The following is a 26562-nucleotide window of genomic DNA, read 5'->3' as shown; positions in this document are numbered from 1 at the left end:
AAAAAGTAATCCAAAAGCTCTCTGGCCATCCCCTCCTACTTTAATTTTATATTTATGTATTCTCGTTTTTTAAAACCCAGGGTTATTCCAATAATAAAGCCCTTTTTCAGCACATAAAAAAACCCCCCAAAAACAAAAACCCCCTTTAAAATTTTTTTTTTTTCCCCCCCCCCTTTTTTTTTCCCCCCCCACCCAAAATATAAAATTTTTTTTAAAAAAAAAATAAAATTTTTTTTAAATTTAAAAAAAATTTTTTTTTCCCCCCCTTTTTTTTTTTTTCCCCCCCCCCCAAAAAAGGGGGGTTTTTTTTTTAAAAACCCCCTTTATCCAAATTTTTTTCCGGGTTTTTGGGAATTAAAAAAAAAAAATTTAAAAAAAAAAATTTTTTTTTTTCCCCAAAAGGGGGTTTAAAAAAAACCCCGGGGGGGCCCCCCCCAAAAAAAAAAAAGGGGGGGGGGGGGGGGGGAAATTTTTTTTTTTTTTTTTTTTTTTTAAAAACCCGGAAAAGGGGGGGGGAAAGGGGGGAAAAAAAAAAGGGAAAAAAAATTTTTTTTTAAATTTTTTTTCCCCTTTTTTTTTTTTTTTGGGTTTTTTTTTAAAAAAAAATTTTTTTTTTTTTTTTCCCCCCCCCCCTTTTTTAAAACCCCAAAGGGGGGGGGAAAAAAAAATTTTGGGGGGGGGGGGGTTTGGGGGGGGGGAAAAAAAGGGGGGGGGGAAAAAGGGGGGGGGGGGGGGGGGGGGGGGGGGGAAAAATTTTTTTTTTAAAAAATTTGGCCCCCCCCCCCTTTCCCCCTTTGAAAAATTTTTTTTTTTTTTTTTCCCCCCTTTTTTTAAAACCCCCCCTTTTAAACCCCCCCCAAAAAAACCCCCCTTTTACCCCGTTCCCCTTTTTTCCCCCCCCCCCCTTTCCCCCCCCATTTTTCCCGCCCCCCTTTCCCCCCCCCCCCCCCCTTTTTTCCCCCCCGGGCCCCCCTTTTCCTTTTAAAAACCCCTTTTTCTTTTTTTTTTTTCCCCCCCCCAACCCCAAAAATTTTCCCCCTTTTCCCCCCCCCATGTCCCTTTTTTTCCCCCCCTTTTTTTCCCCCAATTTCCCGATTTAAAAAAAAAACCCCCCCCCTTTTTTTTTTTTTTAAAAAACCCCTTCCCCCCTCAACCCTTTTTTAAACCCCCCCCCCAAAAAAATTTTTTTCCTTTCCCCCAAAAAAACCCATTTTTTTTAATTTGGGGGTTTTTCCCCCAAAAACCCCCCCCCCAAAAATTTTTTTTTTAAAAAAAATTAAATTTTTTTTAAAAATTTTTAAAAAATTTTTTTTTTTTGGGGGGGGAAAAAAAATTTTTTTTTTTGGTTTTTTTTCCCTTAAAAAAATTTTTTTTTAAAAAAGGGGGGGGTTTTTTTTCCCTTTTTTTTTTTTTTTTTAGGGATTTTTTTTAAAAGGGGGAAAAAGTTGTTTAGAAGCAGTGAAAAGTTTTTATCGAGGATGTAAGGCATGTGTACGTGTAGGAAGAGAGGAAAGTGATTGGTTCTCAGTGAATGTAGGTTTGCGGCTTAGGGGTGTGTGATGTCTCCATGGTTGTTTAATTTGTTTTATGGATGGGGTTGTTAGGGAGGTAAATGCAAGAGTTTTGGAAAGAGGGGCAAGTATGAAGTCTGTTGGGGATGAGAGAGCTTGGGAAGTGAGTCCAGTTGTTGTTCGCTGATGATACAGCGCTGGTGGCTGATTCATGTGAGAAACTGCAGAAGCTGGTGACTGAGTTTGGAAAAGTGTGTGGAAGAAGAAAGTTAAGAGTAAATGTGAATAAGAGCAAGGTTATTAGGTACAGTAGGGTTGAGGGTCAAGTCAATTGGGAGGTGAGTTTGAATGGAGAAAAACTGGAGGAAGTGAAGTGTTTTAGATATCTGGGAGTGGATCTGCAGCGGATGGAACCATGGAAGCGAAGTCGGATCATAGGGTGGGGGAGGGGGCGAAAATCCTGGGGCCTTGAAGAATGTGTGGAAGTCGAGAACATTATCTCGGAAAGCAAAAATGGGTATGTTGAAGGAATAGTGGTTCCAACAATGTTGTATGGTTGCGAGGCGTGGGCTATGGATAGAGTTGTGCGCAGGAGGATGGATGTGCTGGAAATGAGATGTTTGAGGACAATGTGTGGTGTGAGGTGGTTTGATCGAGTAAGTAACGTAAGGGTAAGAGAGATGTGTGGAAATAAAAAGAGTATGGTTGAGAGAGTAGAAGAAGGTGTTTTGAAATGGTTTGGGCACATGGAGAGAATGAGTGAGGAAAGATTGACCAAGAGGATATATGTGTCGGAGGTGGAGGGAACGAGGAGAAGTGGGAGACCAAATTGGAGGTGGAAAGATGGAGTGAAAAAGATTTTGTGTGATCGGGGCCTGAACATGCAGGAGGGTGAAAGGAGGGCAAGGAAGAGAGTGAATTGGAGCGATGTGGTATACAGGGGTTGACGTGCTGTCAGTGGAGTGAATCAAGGCATGTGAAGCGTCTGGGGTAAACCATGGAAGCTGTGTAGGTATGTATATTTGCGTGTGTGGACGTGTGTATATACATGTGTATGGGTGGGGGGGGGGGGTTGGGCCATTTCTTTCGTCTGTTTCCTTGCGCTACCTCGCAAACGCGGGAGACAGCGACTAAGTATAAAAAAAAAAAAAAAAAAAAAAAATATATATATATATATATACTATATATATATATATATATGAGGATTGGCGGATGGCATGCATTATGTTTTTTTTTGGCCCCCCAATGTTACACAGGCAAAGGGGATAAGAATGAGTGCTCAAATTACAGAGGTATAAGTTTGTTGAGTATTCCTGGTAAATTATATGGGGTGAAGAGGTTATTGATTGAGAGGGTGAAGGCATGTACAGAGCATCAGATTGGGGAAGAGCAGTGTGGTTTCAGAAGTGGTAGAGGATGTGTGGATCAGGTGTTTGCTTTGAAGAATGTATGTGAGAAATACTTAGAAAAGCAAATGGATTTGTATGTAGCATTTATGGATCTGGAGAAGGCATATGATAGAGTTGATAGAGATGCTCTGTGGAAGGTATTAAGAATATATGGTGTGGGAGGAAAGTTGTTAGAAGCAGTGAAACGTTTTCATCGAGGATGTAAGGCATGTGTACGTGTAGGAAGAGAGGAAAGTGATTGGTTCTCAGTGAATGTAGGTTTGCGGCAGGGGTGTGTGATGTCTCCATGGTTGTTTAATTTGTTTATGGATGGGGTTGTTAGGGAGGTAAATGCAAGAGTTTTGGAAAGAGGGGCAAGTATGAAGTCTGTTGGGGATGAGAGAGCTTGGGAAGTGAGTCAGTTGTTGTTCGCTGATGATACAGCGCTGGTGGCTGATTCATGTGAGAAACTGCAGAAGCTGGTGACTGAGTTTGGAAAAGTGTGTGGAAGAAGAAAGTTAAGAGTAAATGTGAATAAGAGCAAGGTTATTAGGTACAGTAGGGTTGAGGGTCAAGTCAATTGGGAGGTGAGTTTGAATGGAGAAAAACTGGAGGAAGTGAAGTGTTTTAGATATCTGGGAGTGGATCTGGCAGCGGATGGAACCATGGAAGCGGAAGTGGATCATAGGGTGGGGGAGGGGGCGAAAATCCTGGGGGCCTTGAAGAATGTGTGGAAGTCGAGAACATTATCTCGGAAAGCAAAAATGGGTATGTTTGAAGGAATAGTGGTTCCAACAATGTTGTATGGTTGCGAGGCGTGGGCTATGGATAGAGTTGTGCGCAGGAGGATGGATGTGCTGGAAATGAGATGTTTGAGGACAATGTGTGGTGTGAGGTGGTTTGATCGAGTGAGTAACGTAAGGGTAAGAGAGATGTGTGGAAATAAAAAGAGCGTGGTTGAGAGAGCAGAAGAGTGTGTTTTGAAGTGGTTTGGGCACATGGAGAGGATGAGTGAGGAAAGATTGACCAAGAGGATATATGTGTCGGAGGTGGAGGGAACAAGGAGAAGAGGGAGACCAAATTGGAGGTGGAAAGATGGAGTGAAAAAGATTTTGTGTGATCGGGGCCTGAACATGCAGGAGGGTGAAAGGAGGGCAAGGAATAGAGTGAATTGGAGCGATGTGGTATACCGGGGTTGACGTGCTGTCAGTGGATTGAAGCAAGGCATGTGAAGCGTCTGGGGTAAACCATGGAAAGCTGTGTAGGTATGTATATTTGCGTGTGTGGACGTATGTATATACATGTGCATGGGGGGGGGGGGTGGGGCCATTTCTTTCGTCTGTTTCCTTGCGCTACCTCGCAAACGCGGGAGACAGCGACAAAGTATGATAAATATAAATATATATATATATATATATATATATATATATATATATATATATATATATATATATACATATATATATATATATATATATATATATATATATATATATATATATATATATATATATATATATATTATCCCTGGGGATACGGGAGAAAGAATACTTCCCACGTATTCCCTGCGTGTCGTAGAAGGCGACTAAAATGGGAGGGAGCGGGTGGCTGGAAATCCTCCCCTCTCGTTTTTTTTTAATTTTCCAAAAGAAGGAACAGAGAAGGGGGCCAGGTGAGGATTTTCCCTCTAAGGCCCAGTCCTCTGTTCTTAACGCTACCTCGCAAATGCGGGAAATGGCGAATCGTACGAAAAAAAAAAAAAAAAATATATTATCACTGGGGATAGGGGAGAAAGAATACTCCCCACGTATTCCCTGTGTGTTGTAGAAGGCGACTAAAAGGGAAGGGAGCGGGGGACTGGAAATTCTCCCCTCTCATTTTTTTTTTTAATTTTCCAAAAGAAGGAACAGAGAAGGGGGCCAGCTGAGGTTATTCCCTCAAAGGCCCAGTCCTCTGTTCTTAACGCTACCTCGCTAATGCGGGAAGTGGCGAATGGTATGAAAAAAAAAAAATATATATATATATATATATATATATATATATATATATATATATATATATATATATATATATATATATATATATATATTTTTTTTTTTTTTTTTTTTTAAACTATCCACCATTTCCCGCATTAGTGAGGTAGCGTTAAGAACAGAGGACTGGGCCTTTGTGGATTATCCTCACCTGGCCCTCCTCTGTTCCTTCTTTTAGAAAATTAAAAAAAAGAAAAAAAAAAAGAGAGGGGAGGATTTCCAGCCTCCCGCTCCCATATATATATATATATATATATATATATATATATATATATATATATATATATATATATATATATATATCCATAGCCCATGCCTCGCAACCATACAACATTGTTAGAACCACTATTCCTTCAAACATACCCATTTTTGCTTTCCGAGATAATGTTCTCGACTTCCACACATTCTTCAAGGCTCCCAGGATTTTCGCCCCCTCCCCCACCCTATGATCCACTTCTGCTTCCATGGCTCCATCCACTGCCAGATCCACTCCCAGATATCTAAAACACTTTACTTCCTCCAGTTTTTCTCCATTCAAACTTACCTCCCAATTGACTTGACCCTCAACCCTACTGTACCTAATAACCTTGCTCTTATTCACATTTACTCTTAACTTTCTTCTTTCACACACTTTACCAAACTCAGTCACCAGCTTCTGCAGTTTCTCACATGAATCAGCCACCAGTGCTGTATCATCAGCGAACAACAACTGACTCACTTCCCAAGCTCTCTCATCCCCAACAGACTTCATACTTGCCCCTCTTTCCAAAACTCTTGCATTCACCTCCTTAACAACCCCATCCATAAACAAATTAAACAACCATGGAGACATCACACACCCCTGCCGCAAACCTACATTCACTGAGAACCAATCACTTTCCTCTCTTCCTACACGTACACATGCCTTACATCCTTGATAAAAACTTTTCACTGCTTCTAACAACTTGCCTCCCACACCATATATTCTTAATACCTTCCACAGAGCATCTCTATCAACTCTATCATATGCCTTCTCCAGATCCATAAATGCTACATACAAATCCATTTGCTTTTCTAAGTATTTCTCACATACATTCTTCAAAGCAAACACCTGATCCACACATCCTCTACCACTTCCGAAACCACACTGCTCTTCCCCAATCTGATGCTCTGTACATGCCTTCACCCTCTCAATCAATACCCTCCCATATAATTTACCAGGAATACTCAACAAACTTATACCTCTGTAATTTGAGCACTCACTCTTATCCCCTTTGCCTTTGTACAATGGCACTATGCACACATTCTGCCAATTCTCAGGCACCTCACCATGAGTCATACATACATTAAATAACCTTACCAACCAGTCAATAATACAGTCACCCCCTTTTTTAATAAATTCCACTGCAATACAATCCAAACCTGCTGCCTTGCCGGCTTTCATCTTCCGCAAAGCTTTTACTACCTCTTCTCTGTTTACCAAATCATTTTCCCTTACCCTCTCACTTTGCACACCACCTCGACCAAAACACCCTATATCTGCCACTCTATCATCAAACACATTCAACAAACCTTCAAAATACTCACTCCATCTCCTTCTCACACAGCACCACTTGTTATCACCTCCCCATTTGCACCCTTCACTGAAGTTCCCATTTGCTCCCTTGTCTTATGCACTTTATTTACCTTCTTCCAGGAACATCTTTTTTTTTTTTTTTTTTGCTTTGTTGCTGTCTCCCGCGTTTGCGAGGTAGCGCAAGGAAACAGACGAAAGAAATGGCCCAAACCACCCCCATACACATGTATATACATACGTCCCCACACGCAAATATACATACCTACACAGCTTTCCATGGTTTACCCCAGAGGCTTCACATTCCCTGATTCAATCCACTGACAGCACGTCAACCCTGGTATACCACATCAAGCCAATTCACTCTATTCCTTGCCCTCCTTTCACCCTCCTGCATGTTCAGGCCCCAATCACACAAAATCTTTTTCACTCCATCTTTCCACCTCCAATTTGGTCTCCCACTTCTCATTCGCTCCGCCTCCGACACATATATCCTCTTGGTCAATCTTTCCTCACTAATTCTCTCCATGTGCCCAAACCATTTCAAAACACCCTCTTCTGCTCTCTCAACCACGCTCTTTTTATTTCCACACATCTCTCTTACCCTTACGTTACTTACTCGATCAAACCACCTACCACCACACATTGTCCTCAAACATCTCATTTCCAGCACATCCACCCTCCTGCGCACAACTCTATCCATAGCCCACGCCTCGCAACCATACAACATTGTTGGAACCACTATTCCTTCAAACATACCCATTTTTGCTTTCCAAGATAATGTTCTCAACTTCCACACATTCTTCAAGGCTCCCAGGATTTTCGCCCCCTCCCCCACCCTATGATCCGCTTCTGCTTCCATGGTTCCATCTGCTGCCAGATCCACTCCCAGATATCTAAAACACTTTACTTCCTCCAGTTTTTCTCCATTCAAACTTACCTCCCAATTGACTTGACCCTCAACCCTACTGTACCTAATTACCTTGCTCTTATTCACATTTACTCTTAACTTTCTTCTTTCACACACTTTACCAAACTCAGTCACCAGCTTCTGCAGTTTCTCACATGAATCAGCCACCAGCGCTGTATCATCAGCGAACAACAACTGACTCACTTCCCAAGCTCTCTCATCCCCAACAGACTTCATACTTACCCCTCTTTCCAAAACTCTTGCATTCACCTCCCTAACAACCCCATCCATAAACAAATTAAACAACCATGGAGACATCACACACCCCTGCCGCAAACCTAGATTCACTGAGAACCAATCACTTTCCTCTCTTCCTACACGGTACACATGCCTTACATCCTCGATAAAAACTTTTCACTGCTTCTAACATCTTTTTATTCTCCCTAAAATTTAATGATACTCTCTCACCCAACTCTCATTTGCCCTCTTTTCCACCTTTTGCACCTTTCTCTTGACCTCCTGTCTCTTTCTTTTATACATCTCCCACTCAATTGCATTTTTTCCCTGCAAAAATCGTCCAAATGCCTCTCTCTTCTCTTTCACTAATAATCTTACTTCTTCATCCCACCACTCACTACCCTTCCTAATCAACCCACCTCCCACTCTTCTCATATATATATATATATATATATATATATATATATATATATATATATATATATATATATATATTCCTATGAGTCCACGGGGAAAATGAAACACGAAAAGTTCCCAAGTGCACTTTCGTGTAATAATCACATCATCAGGGGAGACGCGAGAGAAATATAACAGTCAGTTGATATACATCGAAGAGACGACGCTAGGACGCCATTTGATAAACATTCTTTCTCCCCTATTTTAATGGTTTGGTCACATGGAGAGAATGAGTGAGGAAACATTAACAAAGATTGTCAGAGGTGGAGGGAACGAGGAGAAGTAGACCAAATTGAACATGGAAGGATGGAGTGAAAAAGATTTTGGGCGATCGGGGCCTGAACATGCAGGAGGGTGAAAGGCGTGCAAGGAATAGAGTGAATTAGAACAATGTGGTATAATGGGGTCGACGTGCTGTCAATGGATTGAACCAGGGCATGTGAAGCATCTGGGGTAAACCATGGAAAGTTTTGTGGGGCCTGGATGTGGAAAGGGAGCTGTGGTTTCGGTGCATTATTCATGGCAGCTAGAGACTGAGTGTGAATGAATGTGGCCTTTGTTGTCTTTTCCTAGCTGTACCTCACACGCATGCAGGGGGATTTCATGTGTGGCGGGGTGGCGATGGGAATGAATAAAGACAGCAAGTGGTTTATATATATATATATATTTATTATTTATTTATTATACTTTGTCGCTGTCTCCCGCGTTTGCGAGGTAGCGCAAGGAAACAGACGAAAGAAATGGCCCAACCCACCCCCATACACATGTATATACATACGTCCACACACGCAAATATACATACCTGCACAGCTTTCCATGGTTTACCCCAGACGCTTCACATGCCTTGATTCAATCCACTGACAGCACGTCAACCCCGGTATAGCACATCGATCCAATTCACTCTATTCCTTGCCCTCCTTTCACCCTCCTGCATGTTCAGGCCCCGATCACACAAAATCTTTTTCACTCCATCTTTCCACCTCCAATTTGGTCTCCCTCTTCTCCTCGTTCCCTCCACCTCCGACACATATATCCTCTTGGTCAATCTTTCCTCACTCATCCTCTCCATGTGCCCAAACCACTTCAAAACACCCTCCTCTGCTCTCTCAACCACGCTCTTTTTATTTCCACACATCTCTCTTACCCTTACGTTACTCACTCGATCAAACCACCTCACACCACACATTGTCCTCAAACATCTCATTTCCAGCACATCCACCCTCCTGCGCACAACTCTATCCATAGCCCACGCCTCGCAACCATACATTGTTGGAATCACTATTCCTTCAAACATACCCATTTTTGCTTTCCGAGATAATGTTCTCGACTTCCACACATTCTTCAAGGCCCCCAGAATTTTCGCCCCCTCCCCCACCCTATGATCCACTTCCGCTTCCATGGTTCCATCCGCTGCCAGATCCACTCCCAGATATCTAAAACACTTCACTTCCTCCAGTTTTTCTCCATTCAAACTCACCTCCCAATTGACTTGACCCTCAACACTACTGTACCTAATAACCTTGCTCTTATTCACATTTACTCTTAACTTTCTTCTTCCACACACTTTACCAAACTCAGTCACCAGCTTCTGCAGTTTCTCACATGAATCAGCCACCAGCGCTGTATCATCAGCGAACAACAACTGACTCACTTCCCAAGCTCTCTCATCCCCAACAGACTTCATACTTGCCCCTCTTTCCAAAACTCTTGCATTTACCTGCCTAACAACCCCATCCATAAACAAATTAAACAACCATGGAGACATCACACACCCCTGCTGCAAACCTACATTCACTGAGAACCAATCACTTTCCTCTCTTCCTACATGTACACATGCCTTACATTCTAGATAAGAACATTTTCTCGGAGAGCAAAAATGGGTATGTTTGAAGGAATAGTGGTTCCAACAATGTTGTATGGTTGCGAGGCGTGGGCTATGGATAGAGTTGTGCGCAGGAGGGTGGATGTGCTGGAAATGAGATGTTTGAGGACACTATGTGGTGTGAGGTGGTTTGATCGAGTAAGTAATGTAAGGGTAAGAGAGATGTGTGGAAATAAAAAGAGTATGGTTGAGAGAGTAGAAGAAGGTGTTTTGAAATGGTTTGGTCACATGGAGAGAATGAGTAAGGAAAGATTGACCATGAGGATAATATGTGTCAGAGGTGGAGGGAACGAGGAGAAGTGGGAGACCAAATTGGAAGTGGAAAGATGGAGTGAAAAAGATTTTGAGTGATCGGGGCCTGAACATGCAGGAGGGTGAAAGGCGTGCAAGGAATAGAGTGAACTGGAACGATGTGGTATACCGGGGTCGACGTGCTGTCAATGGATTGAATCAGGGCATGTGAAGCGTCTGGGGTAAACCATGGAAAGTTCTGTGGGGGCCTGGATGTGGAAAGGGAGCTGTGGTTTCGGTGCATTATTACATGACAGCTAGAGACTGAGTGTGAACGAATGTGGCCTTTGTTGTCTTTTCCTAGCGCTACCTCGCACACATGAGGGGGAAGGGGTTGTTATTCCATGTGTGGCGAGGTGGCGATGGGAATAAATAAAGGCAGACAGTATGAATTATGTACATGTGTATATATGCATATGTCTGTGTGTGTATATATATGTGCACATTGAGATGTATAGGTATGTATATTTGCGTGTGTGGACGTGTATGTATACATGTGTATGTGGGTGGGTTGGGCCATTTCTTTCGTCTGTTTCCTTGCGCTACCTCGCTAACACGGGAGACAGCGATAAAGCAAAATACATAAATAATATATATATATATATATAGAACATACAAACCTCCAACATTCAGGATCGAACCCTGGACCCCTATGCGCGAGGCAGGAATGCTAACCGCTAGGCTATGGGCCTGGAGTAATGCCATCTCAGTTATCAACTCCAACTCTGCGCGAGGCAGGAATGCCAACGTTGCGCTAGGCTATGGGCCTGGAGTAATGTCATCTCAGTTATCAACTCCAACTCCAGTACCATTCTATGAATGTGCGCGTTTATATGTACTTTATTTGTATATATAGCGCAAGGAAACAGACGAGAGAATGATGACTGTAGTTATCCTAATGACCCAGCTGATGCTAACAATATCAGAGGTGTCTTACAAGCATACGTGTAACTGACTTATATAGTTCTATTGAATCAAATCTCTGGAGGGGAGTGATGAATAGACGTGTACAACCTTCATCATCGTATCATTTTCTGTACACTGTTGAAATATGTTCCCTGTTGCATAGTGACGTGTATTACCTTCGACTGTAATGCACGCCTCTCTAGAATGTGACTTGACCATAGTCAGATGTCATGTAAGACTGTGATGTAACATATATCTTGTAAGACTGTGACGTGTGCTACGTTCGATGTGACGTGCAGTCCGATTGTGACGTGTACCGTTTGATGACGACGGCCACTGTCTTACGTGGTGACGTGTACATTTGGATGATTGGGACGCGTACCTCGATAGGTGGTAATATGTATTCCGTAAAGGCTGTGATGTCTAAATCATCGACAGCTGGTGGCGTATTGTGTTAAATGGCGACGTGTACATTTGTAGATGGTGAGCTTCGTTTGGGAGTTTCATACATTCATCCCAAATGTGATGTGACGTGTACCATATTAGATGGCGATGTATACCATGATAGATTGTGACCCAGACTCCATAACACACTAACGTGTGCCACATCTGCCAGTGACGGCTACTCCGTCAGCTGGTTGTATGCACCCTGGTAGACTGCAATGTATGCCCCGTTTAAAGGTGATATGCTTAGTATTGACGCGCCAGTAAAATTGCCACAGATTAGTGTAGTTGAGGCAAGCCATGTAGCAGCTGCCGAGAATCCAATGAAAAGTTATCACCAGTTCAACGGGACTTTCATATTTTGCTTCAACACGTGTGGAGTCTCACTGGATCGGTGTGAAACTTGAGAGTACAGTAGACGCCATCAGACTTTTGGGGAGAAGGAGGCCAATGCCTTAGGTCCCCTTTCTACTGACGAATAGAAAACAGAAAAGGCATTCATCTATTAGACGTCGCGAACATGTGTGTGCACTTGACTTGCTACAGGAACATAAATAAAGCAAGGAAGATTTTATCTAAGCTTATTTGGGGTTCCACTTTAAAGCAATAACAGCAAGAATGTTAGAAAAAAAATTGGGACAAACAGAGAGGAAGCCTGAGAAAGTGTTTGTGAGCTACATGGTTAGATGTGACGACCTGGTGAGTCAGAGGAAGAAATGGAAGTCAGCCTTATACACAAGAGCGCATAGTAGCGAAGATAAGGATCCTGTATGCATCGCAGTAAGGAATTTGCTTCTAGTTCTAGGGTTAGAAAGTAAAAACAAACAAACAAACAGCCACTCCTGTTGTGGAAGACCTCAAAGTACGTGAGCTTCATGCATGAGGAACATTTGACTCACGAGGTCATGGCAACTCCATGATCTTTTTCCTCATTTACTTTAGTCAACAAATTTCCTTGTAGTAGATAATCGTATTTGGTATTCATACCTCCAGCGTGCATAACTTAATACTTGTCTGTACACTTTTATCATCTGCCACTTGTCTGACCATTTTGCTAGTTAAGATTCTTTCGAAATATTTCAGAGTCTTGCGCACTGACAGCTCTACCTCTTAATTTTGTATCGTCCACAGATCTGGGGATCTTGGACATGAGACCCAGTTCTGGATTATTAGTTTATATTATGAAGAATACTGAGGACCGACCTCTGTGGCACACACTCGTCACCATGAGAGAGAGAGAGAGAGAGAGAGAGAGAGAGAGAGAGAGAGAGAGAGAGAGAGAGAGAGAGAGAGAGAGAGAGAGAGAGAGATAATGATCATCTCCGTCCTTTACCAGGCGCAGGCCACAGAAATCAGGGATTACAATCCTTCCTGGGCTTGGTGAAGCATTATCCTAAGTCCACAAGACACATCTGCAGAGGAAGCCAAGCCCTGGGCAGAATCAAAAGGATGAAGATGTGATGTGAGGAAGACAAAGAAAGACATAGCGTGGATTGATAAAGCTATACAAAGCCTTTTGAAGCTGGCCACGGAGATGGGACGAGCATAGTCTGTTTATAGCAGACAGACCTTCATTACCACGGATGCAAGCGATGATGACTCAATCATTGCCATGCCCCAGATTACAAAAAAGACTATTGTGTTACTGAGAAAGAAACACCAGCCATGATACAAAGGCTACATATGAACAAAATACACATTTTTACGGACCAACAGCCATCAGTAAAGTTCAAAGGCAAGAACGCTAAATGGAAGGATAGCCAGGTGGCAAATGATGCTGGGAATGCAAGACTCAGTGGCATAGACCGAGAAAACAATGCTGTAGTGACATCTACGATCGGAAAGACGCCAGAGACAAGATGGGGGGCAGCAGTCAGTTGCAAGATTGAGAATACAGTAGATGAAGAAACTGATAGAAAATATATGCATTTTGAAATCTTATCAGAATAAACAGGAGCCCAGTATGCCCATGACACATGGAAGTAAGTGGCAGTGTTTACAGAGAGGATATATGTGGCAGGTGTTGACACCTGAAACATAGCACAAGCTGTGATGACCTGGCTAGTGTAGTGTTTGCCCACCCTGGGCCATAGAGGCTTCCGTGTTGACAATGGCTCAATTGAATAAATTCGCACGCTGGTCCTGCATGACTGATGATGTAAGGAATTTTGCCAGTTATGCAAGATGATCATAATGCTCAGGCTAGCGAGAAATGTACGTGCACTGTTGCAGAAATAACCAAGCGTCGGATGAACCTGGCGAGACCCGAAGGCGTATCCCAAACTAAGAACACATACGCCATGACCGTCACACATGCCCTAAAGTGGGCTGTTACTGCTGCGTCAACGAGAAATGACAGCGATGCAACAGAAGTAGCAAAGGCATCTGCGACGTAATTCGTCAGTGCCTGAAGGCACGCCTCAACAGCTGGTTACAGACGGTGGTGATGAAATGCTTAACGCTCAACTGAATGACGGGAAGCAACCCTAATATCTCAAATTCAGGGCGCGGCATAACACGACCACTCCTTACCGCCCATCAAGGAGTGGGGCAACAGAGAAAGCGAATGGAACCAGAAACCAGATTTTGAAGACGATGGCCTACGTTAACCCTGAGCACCGGATGCTGATGTTACGAATGTCAATATTTGCATAAGGCAGATGCTGCCAACGGACTATCAGGAAACGGTGATATTTACTCATTTTCTCTAATGAGGATCCACACGTATCCTACCGAATCAGCACCGAGAATGTGAAGCCACGGTACAATGAAGATGATTCCTGAGAGGACATGGTACTGATGACCAAAACAGTATTTCACACTTGTCACCTGCACTTACAGAAGCCTAGCCGCGAATGTCGAGGATGTGGGAGCCCACGAAACATAAAGAAAATCTCGGTGGGATATAAAAAGGAACCCACCACACATCCTCAAGACCGGAACATCGACGGAACTGTAGGTACGACTGTCCTTATCACTTAACTAAGGGATTCAAACGTAAACACAGTCTCATGGAAGATCAGATAAATGTACTAACCCTACACACGCACCGCGTGTAGGTGTATTTCCTGTGGATTGTTCACTGAGAAGACATAACAAAATTGTATCAAGAGCGTTTCCATGTGTCTAATATGACATGAAGAACAGACAAGAACGAGGACGATAAAGAACAGACAGTAACGAAGATGAAGAACAGATAATAACGAGGAATATGAAGAACAGACAATAACGAGGAGGAAGTGAATGATCGGAGTGACTTAAGGAAACTGGGCCTTGCTTTCGCCACAAAGGCAGCTCTCGAGTGGAAGAGACAGCTGAAGCACAAAGACAGCTACAGCTGAGGAAAATCGCGCAACTGAGAGTAATTGGTTCGCGAGCGAGTTAGTGAGGAACGAAAAAGCAATAAATGAAAAATTAGATGGAGCAAAAGGAAGTCGTCCAGCTGACAATCAGACTTTGACGGATGGGCGAATTCTGACAGATACACAGTTCAGACTTCCTCACAGAGAAACCATTGGAGGATAAGTAAAAACAATATTTGCTGAGGACTCTGGCCTAAGTTCCCCAAGAAGAGAGGTTAAGGCAATAGGTCGGGAGCGCCACAAGTACCAGTGTAGTAAAAGAGCCATCAATTTAAAAACAAGAACCAGGAGCGTGCCATGAGAATTGAAACTGGAGTGAGGTCAACGCCTTCGGGGTCCCTCATCCTGGAATTTTCAGTAGCACTTGATGAACAAACAATGGTAGAGGGTATTACCACAGATACTTCATGCATTGTCTTCTCTGTTCGTGAAGAGTTCCTTACCCTTCACTGATGAGTTGAATCTTTCCCTGAGTAAGTAAGGCACAGAGAAGTTATGGTTCCTGTCTGTCGGTGTTCCCAGGGATGTACACATATAAGATTAAGGCGGCTTAAGGTTTCTATCACAGCCTCACCAGACCCTTTAGAGCTTGATACTCTAAGCTTCTATGGTATTGCAGCCCTCCTCATCCTACCCGAGGTGAAGGATTTATATGGGAAGACTGGTCTCTACGACCTACCTAAAGATGCCAAAAGTCTTGACTAGGAAGATGGGCAACAAGGTCCAAGGAACAGGTTCATGAGTCTCAGGAGAGGCCTAAATTGTATGGAAGTCATTTGCAAGTCTGGGCCACTTCGCCATAAACCGTATTAAGTCGTATCAACAAAGCATCTGGGACTTGACGTAGGCAGCCTGGATGGAACAAATGAATGAGCGACTGCCGTTGGTGCTACACAGCCATGGCTGTCAACCATCTGCACGCATGTGGACATGGAGAGGACAACCTAAATGATATAGTAGTCACATGTTCCCCCACTTAGCCAGGCCATGACAAAAGAAGTGAATCTCCCTTACTCCAGCGGCTGCAAGGATCTGTTATACTACATCCAAGAGCAGGGCACCTCCTTGGTGACCTTATGGAGCTGCTACGCCTTCACTACAGCCTGGACGGCTGCAACAGACGTCCTTCAGGAGTTCCTGAAAGCCATACCAGGATACGTTGCAACGAAGAAGAGGCAACAGCTCGTCGGCCTCCACTGAGATGCTATACCTTCGTCATAACCAGAACAACTGTAATTGGTGATCCCGGAAAGTTGCTGACGAACCATAACAAGATGAAGATGTGGGAAGCAGATTATAGAATAAGCCTCGAGACGAGCTCAGCTGGAGAGCAGAGTATTGTCTAAATGTGTGGTAAGTACAGAACAAAAGGCATATCAGTACTGTATAGATATAGAGTACTAAACAAGAGGTATATCAGTTTTGTATAGATATAGAGTAAGTGTGGGAAGTATGGAAAAGGAAAAAAAAAATGTCATTCTTGGATTTCAATTAAGCTATGAGGAACCTGAACGGCTCAGGCCAAGACATCAACTTTGACAAAAGATTAATTTTCATGAGTCTTCAGCAACCAAGACAGACACAAAACGTGTAATCTAACTTGGAACAAAAGGGAAAAGGGCTGGCTGGATTCATCATCACAAAACCAGGAAAAAGCAGAAGCTATTATAAATATTTGTGAATGATATTTGGACGGATAAAGTTACATGGACACATTATGTGAAAAAAGGCGAACAGTTTCACATGAGAATCCCCATAAATCCTATGGTTAGATGTGCGGAAATTAGTGTGTACGAACAGGTATATATTCATCCCAGTCATGGGCTCCCACCAGGGCGGCCATAGGAACAACAGTGCGATCCCCTGAGGGAGGTAGTGTGAGTTGAGAAGTGAACACTAGTAGTTGCGCCACAAGGGACCTCATTGTGGAGTGAAATCCCGGCCGTGGTGAGTAGAGACATTCTACCCACCGACCTTACCCTCTGTGGAGAACACTCAAATCCATCAGATGTTAACTGCTGAACAGTTCAGGGTGTTCAGTAGTAAAGATTATCTATGGTAACAGACGACCTTATTTTGTGCAACTGTTTATAGAACAATATTTCAATTAGTATACAATGCGGGATGCAAGGATACCAGTTGGTACTGATGTCTTCTTATGTTACAAGAGGAAAACAAAGAATGACCCTAATTCTTTTCCGTAAATATATCAAGAGAATATTTTTTTCCCTGCTTCTGTTTATCAAAAGTACAGCCATGGAGGCTACGTGAGCCGACGTTTCCAACAGATATGTCAACCAACCACCTATCCCCCTTAGCTCGAGATTGGGGACAAAAGACCGAAGAATTCACCAGGTACTCACTAGGTATTCATCATATAAATTATCAAGATAAAAAAGCGGTAGAAGGATAGTAAGATGAGTTAAATAAGTTTGTATGTTGTCGTGGAATCCTTGGAACTTATATACCATGTCGCAGTAAAACAGTAAGGACAACAGAAAAAGAAAGTAAAAGATCAACAAAAGGGACCTTGTTTGGTTCACTTAAGAGAAACATACACGAGCAAACACATACACACACGACACAGGTACGTACGAATGGATTCTTGTATGTGGAGGGAGAGAATCACCTCCCACCTCGCTGTTCTGGAGATACAAACCTGGCATTTCTATAAGCGACTAGGCTATCGCCAATCCCACACTTGAGATAGAGTGATCTGTATCCGTCCGCCTGGGGCAAGATGGGGTGTTGACACTCGCGTCCTCTTGAATCATACCAAAAGCCGTCACCCATTTCCTTGAGCAACTCAGCTGCATTGTCACCTAATTCACATCCATTTTTATCAAGTGAGAGGCTTTTACTATCTTCTATCTTTCCATCACCCTACTCGGCATGGCTCTCTGCCCGCGCCACCTCGTTCCAAGCACACCACTTCCACCTCTCAGTTATGGAAAACATTCAGCAATCTTCCAGACAGTCCACATCTCTTTCCACTTCTGCGTACACCCTTCACACTGTCGCCCCCATTTCTTCACTTGTTCTCTTCACACTCTTCACTTCTAAACAACTTTCTTGTTTTCTCTGAAGTTCATCGATATTTTCTCATTCTATGTCTCATCTACCCTTTTTTTTTTTTCGGTTTTCGTATCTTTCTTCTGACTTCCTGCCTCTTTCTCTTGTACCCCTCCAAGTAATTTGCACTCTTCTACATACAGGTCCCTTTTCTCTTTCACTATGATGTAACTTTCTCTTTCCACGATTCACTACTCTTTCTCTTACGTCCACATCGCACCTTTTGCATCCCCCAAACCTCATCTGCACAGTTAAGAGTTGATTCCTTAAGTACCTTCCCCTTCCACTTCCTTAGTCTCTTTCACTCTATCCCTATGCCACTTCTCGATCAATCTTTCCTGGTACCTCTGCACGCACACAACTTCTCTATGCTCGCTCATTTTTCACCATTTCTATACATATGTCATTTCCTCTTTTCCAGAAACCAACCACCAATTTTCCAACATTCCACCTGAAAGCCATCTTAGTACGTTCACATCTTCACAGCCATGTCAGTAAGCACTTAATTCATTAACTCTCGTTTACCTATAACCCACTCACTCAAAGATACTTATAAATGCATTTTTTCGTAAAATATGTATCATTAATCATCATTCCTTTTACAGCACACAGTTCACGAAGCTTTTCCGCATATCCATTTACACTAAGGATCCCGTTCTCCCCTCCTAATACCACAAATGCCACATTATCCACATCAATCAGATCCCCCTGTCCAAAATTCGATCCCTTGCATAAAATCTGTGTAAACACTATCTCCTCCCAGAGTGCATTCTTTCTTCTTAACTGATAATCAACCACTATTCATAGTTTACCTTCATTTGGACCTATTTAGTCCTCGAATTTAACAAACCACAGGAACTAAATAAAACAAATATACTACCTAATCAAAAAGGTCAACACTTGAGCGAATGCAGTGTGTTTCTATAAACAACTTCAATATCTATACAGGAATTATAGTCAGACATTTCTGTGCCAAAACTCGGTAAGATCTTGGGCGAGGCAGGACACAAGGTGAGTCAAAACTAAGGGTGAAATAAGACCCAGGGTAAGATAAGACAGAGGCAAGAGCCAGGGTGAGAAAAGATACAGCGTGAAGCAACACCCATAGTGAGGCGAGATACTGAGTGAGGCAAGATCTAGGGGTTCTCAAAGACTCACTGAGACAAGTACACCATAAGTCAAGATTTAGGGTGAGGCGGGATGAGGGGCAAAGCAAGACAGAATGAGGGAAGAGCCCTGGTGAACCAAGATGCACGAAATATGGCGAAGCAAGATAGGATGAGGCAAGAACCAATTTGAGGCAAGAGCCAGTGTGAGGGAAGACACAGGGTGAAGCAAGACAATGAGTGAGGCAATAGCCAGGGTGAGGCAAGGAACAAGATCTATCTCTCCATATCTTAACCACCGTAACTAAGCGCTGAAAGTTTAAAGTTTTCAGATCATTTGATATCTACACGAAGGCTGGAAATGGTTGTCATAGATATGAAATCAGCAATATGTGAAGTCTTTGCAAAAGACATTTTTATGCTAAATTTCATCGACAGTGGCTAAAGTACGTCTAAGCAATGACCCCCACCCCACCCCACCCACAAAAAAGTGTCCTCTGATCCTCGAAGAAAAGTCAAAAATGATCATATCAGAAATCTGATGTAGGAGGTGAGTGGTACATGTAAAAAGACATTTCTGTGCCAAAGTTCATAATCAATGACAAAATTATGGCTAAATAATTGTCAAAAAATACAGATTCAGTGACTTTTGACGAGAACAGAAGTAATGATTCAAATGACAAGTTTCCTGTGCCTTGTATGGCGTTTAGCGTTTCGCCTCGATTGATTGAGATGATGCACAACACTAACTAAATTATACGTTCAGTAGCTGTTACTAGTAAACTAAACTATATGTTTAGCAGCTGTCACCAAGAATAGTAGTGACAGACCAACAAAAGCATAGGCTACACTGAAAGAAAAATATTTGACTTGCTGCGGAAATACTGATTGATGCGCAAGTACAGAAAACATTAAAAAAGGACAAATCAAGAATACTTATAGTGTTCAATACAAAACCTGAAAAAATAAAGGAAAAGGAGCAAGGAAAGAAAACAAGGAAAGAAAACATCCTTAAAGGTAAAAAAAAAACAGGAAGGGCAGCAAGTAACACACGCATACTGCACGTAATGGGACATAAACAATGTGTTACTATGGCGGACATGATAGCGGAAGGAACCCATCCACACGGCAGTCAGTTACACCCACGCCTTGGACCCTCCCCTGCATGCCAAGCCACCTGCCTCACCCTCCCCATGTTGCTGTTGATTAACTCCATCCTCTTTGGACTAAATCATGTGGACTGTACTTTGATATTAACAGCGCCAGATGGTCTGTTAGCACTCGCTGCTTGTGCACGCGTTTCTTGTCCATATTCATTTTATATCTCAATTTGTATGAGGTTAAGATCCAAGGCATGAGGTCAGGTCAAGACAGAGGACCAAGACTTACGAGAAGACATGCTCCTCTGTGTGTGGTGTTTGTGTTCCGTCCGCCTTGTCTGTATATCCTATCATTGACCGCACGAGAGCTCCATCACCGTTAGTGTCCATGTTTAAGATCATTACCAATATGATGGCCTTCACATACCTTAGCAGTGATGAGATCAAAATGTTAAAGGTCGAGGAAGAAGTACTGACACCGTGTGAAGCGTAACTATCACGTTCGTAAAATTTACCACCACCTACACACATCCCTGTGCACCACTCTCGCCATCCGCCAACTTTCATAATCTTTTTTGAAGTCGATGTTTCTGGCCAAGGACAAGTCCTCACTGAGGTCGGGCCTTAGAGGAAATAAGAAAAAAGCTAAAAAGGTACAACAATAAAGAGAAAGAAAAATACATACATAGAGAGAGAGAGAGAGAGAGAGAGAGAGAGAGAGAGAGAGAGAGAGAGAGAGAGAGAGAGAGAGAGAGAGAATCAGTTTTGATGGATGTGAAAAAATTCTTTTCTTTTTCTTAGAAAAGGGGCAGGTAATAATTGTCTGGAATTATATGAAAAGGTAAGTCCCAAAGCTTAGCGATCTAGGAAAAGAAACAGACATCACGACAGCCCATCCTTAAGCTACCGACGACCACATTGTATTCCTATGACACAGTGGTTTGCAGTGGTCTACGTAATGGCGGGGGCACACGACGTGTCATTTCTCGAGAACAGAACCCAAGGAATATTCACAGATGAAGATTTACCCAAAACTGCGGTCACGGTAAATGGGTCAAGTTTTAAGGTTAGGTTGGGGGCATATGATAACTTGGTTTGTTTTGGACTCAATTTTGTCGAGTTCGTAGAGTGAGAACCTCCCAAGCGGTGAGAACAATTCACCTTACAAGAACGAATCAATCTTTTGTGGACTCAGAGCAACTGTTCAGAAGAGGGAAAACCACGGCAGCTGAACAAAACTTCCTGTTTTCTATAGGCAGACTTGGGGGTTTCCAAGATAGAGTAGACGTTCTAGTGGTGACACGTGAATTTAATATGTTCAGTGGATGAAACGCAGAGCCATCAGTGGAGATGGGGAAGGTGTACTGGTTTTAGAAAGGGAAATGGAAAGATATTCAAATGCTAAGTTGTAACTGCCCCACAGAGACACCCTGTCCAAAGCAGAGTTTAAAGGGGTAACTGCGAAGAGCCGCAGATCGAGCTGAAGATGATTAAATGGATTCAAAATAAGTGGAGGAATGTGGAGTAAGTCGTCAATTAGGTTTTCCATGATTTCACTCGTAGTGATGAAACACGTGGGTGAACGTGTTACTTTGAATGAGGCAAAGATATTCATGTTCAATAAGACTGTTAGTTTATGTAATGATTTACCGGTTAGAGTAGATGAAATCACCACCACAGTAACGGTTAAGAATAGACTTGACAAATACGTGGCTTCGAGTTCCACGACTGATGTTATTTGCGCCTCGTTAAATATATGCACTATATTCGTCTTTCAATCATCAGTATGCCTCTCTGCTTTAACCACACTTAAGTTACAAGTTTCTGAACTCTTCCTTTATCATAAACAGCCTCGAGAGGACTCGTTGGTCTGTTGCTATTTGAATTCTTTGTATTCCTTGACCCAAAAAGTCGAGATTACGGGATCAGTTCATCAATACCAGGCACAGGTGAACAACTCGGTGTTCGGGAAAATGTTAACTCTGTCACATGTCTGGAAAGTTTCTCAGTACACTGAAAAATGCTATGACGTCGTTTACTTCTGTCAAAACTATGGTCACGAAGATATAACCAACCTGATGTATTGAAGATTCAGTATGACAGAAATATCAGCGGTTGAGACGGGTAATTAATTAAACAGCCAACAGAGACTGAGGGGAAGAAACGAGGAGAAAGGAATCACAAGCCGAGAGAGAGAGAGAGAGAGAGAGAGAGAGAGAGAGAGAGAGAGAGAGAGAGAGAGAGAGAGAGAGAGAGAGAGAGAGAGAGAGAACTGGAAGTTATTTTGAGTTATCGATCGGCAGATGGAAGTGTAGACTTGGGTGTCTAGGAAACCATTTGTCGAAATTTACGGTGTGACGGTCTGTGTGGCACCAACGTTAGCTTCTCCCTCGTCCCAGGACAAGCTGTTGTTCTGCACAGTCACAGTGAGTGACTGTGTGTGGGTAGGGGCGCATGTAGTATGTACATGCTTTTTGCCACACCTCACTCTTGTGCATCGATACATGACTGGACACACGCATAAAAACAAAGAAGATATATCAACTGCACATGAAGTTACCTACCTTAATAAGATAATTATTATAGTCTATCAAGAACATATATATTATAGTCTATCAAGAAATGATCTTAAAGATGAACATACAGAGGATGGGGGGTCACTACGCTCATTGTTTTTGTAACAACACATCATCATCGTACAGACGATGGTCATGACGACTTACATCCTAACAACGGTACATAAATGTTTCAAGCTACTAAGATCCTTAAGTACTCACCATCTTGACTATAGAGCTGGGACTCAATATAGCTGCCTCTCTTTTTTTGGCATTTCTCCTGTTGGTTCTGTGAACAGAAAAATAAAAGAAAGTTTAATACATCTATCCATCATATAGGCCATAATACAATTCCTTAACTAAATACCGGCCAATTGTACAGCGGGTCGTCAACAGGTACCCTATCCAGGTAAGAAGTAACCCAAGAAATGTATAGTAATAATATTAATAATAATGATAATAATAATAATAATAATGATAATAATAATAATAACAATAATAATAATAATAATAATTAATAATAATAATAATACTTACGTCCGTGTTACTTTACTAGGTAACAAAACACTGGGGCAACAAGATATGGAAAAATAAAAAAAATGTGATCGTTATCTTTAAATCAATTGCTTAAATCCTTCGTGATTTCGGTACACTGAAAAAATACATCAGTACACATATATCAACAAAGACATCAAGTCATTTTGTGTCGAAAGTAATTTCACAAGGTCATACACACACACACACACACACACACACACACACACACACACATCATCTAATAAAAATATTTATTAAGAAATAAAATCAGCTTCATTCAATTCGTGAATAAAAATAATTCTGAACAGAGACATGAATAAAAACAAATCTATAACAATTCGAAATTGGTATTCACGGATTGACTTGAGTAAATCAGCTCCAAAGACCTGAGCCCGGGGCCCTATTACAACCTCCTCCATTCCTTCTCTTTCCTTACCTATCTCTTCTTCACCACACTCCCAAGAACACTCCAACAAACGCCTTCCAAATTCCCCAGTTCCCAAAACCTTTCCCCCCAACCAACAAACAGGGTATTTTCGTGGTATGATTTCCAGCCATCCAGCGACCTACCCTCAAAGATTTCTGCAATGCTATACAAACTTTGTACGTACCAACCTTGATGGTGGCGAGGGAACATACTCCTCATTGCCTGTATGTAACAACATGATGGTGACGAGGGAACATACTCCTCATTGCCTGTACGTACCAACCTGATGGTGGCGAGGGAACATACTCCTCATTGCCTGTACATAACAAGATTAACTCATGATACAGAAACTGGACGTCGGTGTGGCTCACACCAACTGGGGCCTCCAAGTCACACAACCTGTGTTCAAACACAATGAGTAATACAAAACTTGAATACATCACTCGGTCACACCTCGTAGTATCAAAAGGTCCGCAGATCAGGTTCCCTGGTTATGTTTCAGGTAATGTGAGAACGGCTAAAGAAATGTGTGTATCAAACCCACCGACACAACCGTCACCTTGAAGCCATCATGTTCCAAAAACAAAAACAACAATAAACATTTCATCAACGAAAGATGGTACAAGGATGGAATTGTCAAAATGTATGTAGACAAAATAGGGATGATAGCGCTAATGAGAGCCTATTACTATATGATTTCCGATAGTCGAAAGAAAACTGGATGCATTTCCTGTTTCTTTAACGTCCTCACCTCAGTGACGCAGCCATACGATGGGGAAGTCATCCGTGAGAACAATCACTTGGAAACCTGAAGACAAAGGAAATGTTTGGTCGTATGTCAGACCACAAGAATGGTACGGGGAGGGAGTACTACACTCGTGGGGACACATTCTTAAACTATTCTAAAGTTTCATTTTCATTGTATTGCATTCACTCCTTTGGTACTACGAAAGTAATTATTCACAGTCTCTCTAACACGTATCTTACTTAATTTCACGATGTTCCATCTTTGCATCTTTAGAAGAAACTTTCACAGATGACGTCATAAAACTGATTGAGAAATGTATTTTTTTTAATCACCATATAACTCTCCTTGATGTCAAGGTAGACAAATTAAAGGCCTCTAACTTCTCACTGTATTTCAGCTTGCTAAATTCTGGTATCATCTTTGTTAGAGCTGGACCTTCTCTATTAGTTCTTTGTGCTTCTAAAGGATACTTTTTAGTTTTAGCCTAATGTAAGACATGTACAATATGTTGAATATATCCTCATCCATGATCTCGAATGCGATTCCGATATTTGCCAGCAGACAGTTTGTCACCTGTACAGTTCTCTGATAGTGGGGTCCTCGCAACATTTTACGTAGTGTCGACTACCGAGTCCATCTTGCACAAAGATTACTGCATCGAATTTCCTGCTAGTTAAAATTCACATCGAGGCCTTCATTCACTGTGTCCCATCTTCATTCACTTTGTATCTACTCAGGATGAAATTCATCAACCAGTGTATCACACCAAAACTGGGGTTCACCTCCGTTCCCTTGTAGGTTGATGCCGTTTTCCTCACTCCTACCTTCCCTCATAACCTTTGCATAAGCCACAAACAAAAGTAAGAGTCTAATCCTTCTAGTAAACCATTTACATATATCTAGAAAAGCACCAGTCCCAGGCGTGAATCAAGCACAGACCATTTCAGGAAGCTCCTTTCATGTGCATCTTTCGTGCCTCTCCTACTAAGGTAATTTTCATTCTCCTTTCAAGGAATTTCCCCCTTATTCTTGCCAGAGGATTCAGTTTCCTTGCCATCTTCTTATATAAGTGGTCGTTTCAAATGCATGATAGTCTGGTTTCACTTGTTATTTTTGTATCCTCATGTAAAACAGAATCAAACTCAAGCTTCACAAGATTTTTATTTTCATATTGTCTATCATACAAGACATCCTGAAGTTCCATGCCAGTGAGTGTAGCCACTCTGATTCTCGTGTGATCTGTGCTCTACTCTTACAAATAATTCCCCTGAGTACGCTCATGGAACTTGTCTCTCCACGAACTAATAGAAGTGCGTAGCTACTTTCGAGTTACCTTCAGTGAGCTTTAACCATAACGGCAGCGATAGCACGATGTGCTCACCGCACGTCTTGCTTGATGTGTAAGACTACTAGTGCCAGCTGCCCCCTGCAGGACATAATGATCGACTCTTGGCTCATCTGGGACTGATTTCAGCCATACACCATAAACGGTTTTTTAGATGTTACCTACAAACTTCTTATTTCTCCAGGCAGAAGAATGAGTTAGAGATGAAGAATGAATTCTAACACCTAAAACAGGTTAAGGATGGGGTTTCCACCATTAGCTACTTAACCCGATGACGAGATGTCTAATAACAACGGAGAAAAGAGAAGCAAGAAAATATCATACACGAAAACTAGTGGACCGTGTTGACTACAGCGGTAGTTTTAGAATGAAGGTGCGAGTCTACGAGACAGTATAACGAAGTGATAGGCTTCGATGTTCCTATCATACTTTCGAAGAAATATGAATATCTTGATATGACAAGGAGAGTGTTGGACAATATACACTTTTTTTTTCCATGATACATAATGCCATAAACATAAGATTTACTCACATTCAAAGTATATTACTACGTTATACTGGATTTTATAGATTTTCGGTGCTACACAAAGTGAAGGAAAGGCAGGTTAGTGTTAAGCATCTCAAAAAGACTGGCAACCAACCAGAGGGACAATATGTGGGCCGCTAGTGCAATACAAGTGGATAAAATACATCAGACTCG

The 26562-nt window shown here is 42.2% G+C and overlaps 1 protein-coding gene across 7 annotated transcripts in view; it reads right to left on the bottom strand.

The window, feature by feature from the left end:
* LOC139761939 (breast cancer anti-estrogen resistance protein 3 homolog) overlaps positions 1–26562 on the bottom strand; it is a 680749-nt gene that overhangs the window by 73162 nt on the left and 581025 nt on the right. For all 7 annotated transcript variants that reach the window (XM_071686635.1, XM_071686632.1, XM_071686633.1 and 4 more), the window contains one exon: positions 23028–23094. In XM_071686635.1, the coding sequence (XP_071542736.1) occupies positions 23028–23094 (67 nt within the window). The remainder of the gene's footprint in view (positions 1–23027; positions 23095–26562) is intronic.

This window comes from Panulirus ornatus, chromosome 42, assembly GCF_036320965.1.
Source record: "Panulirus ornatus isolate Po-2019 chromosome 42, ASM3632096v1, whole genome shotgun sequence".
NCBI classification, from domain to species: Eukaryota; Metazoa; Arthropoda; class Malacostraca; order Decapoda; family Palinuridae; genus Panulirus; species Panulirus ornatus.
This window is presented reverse-complemented; position numbering and strand designations above follow the sequence as displayed.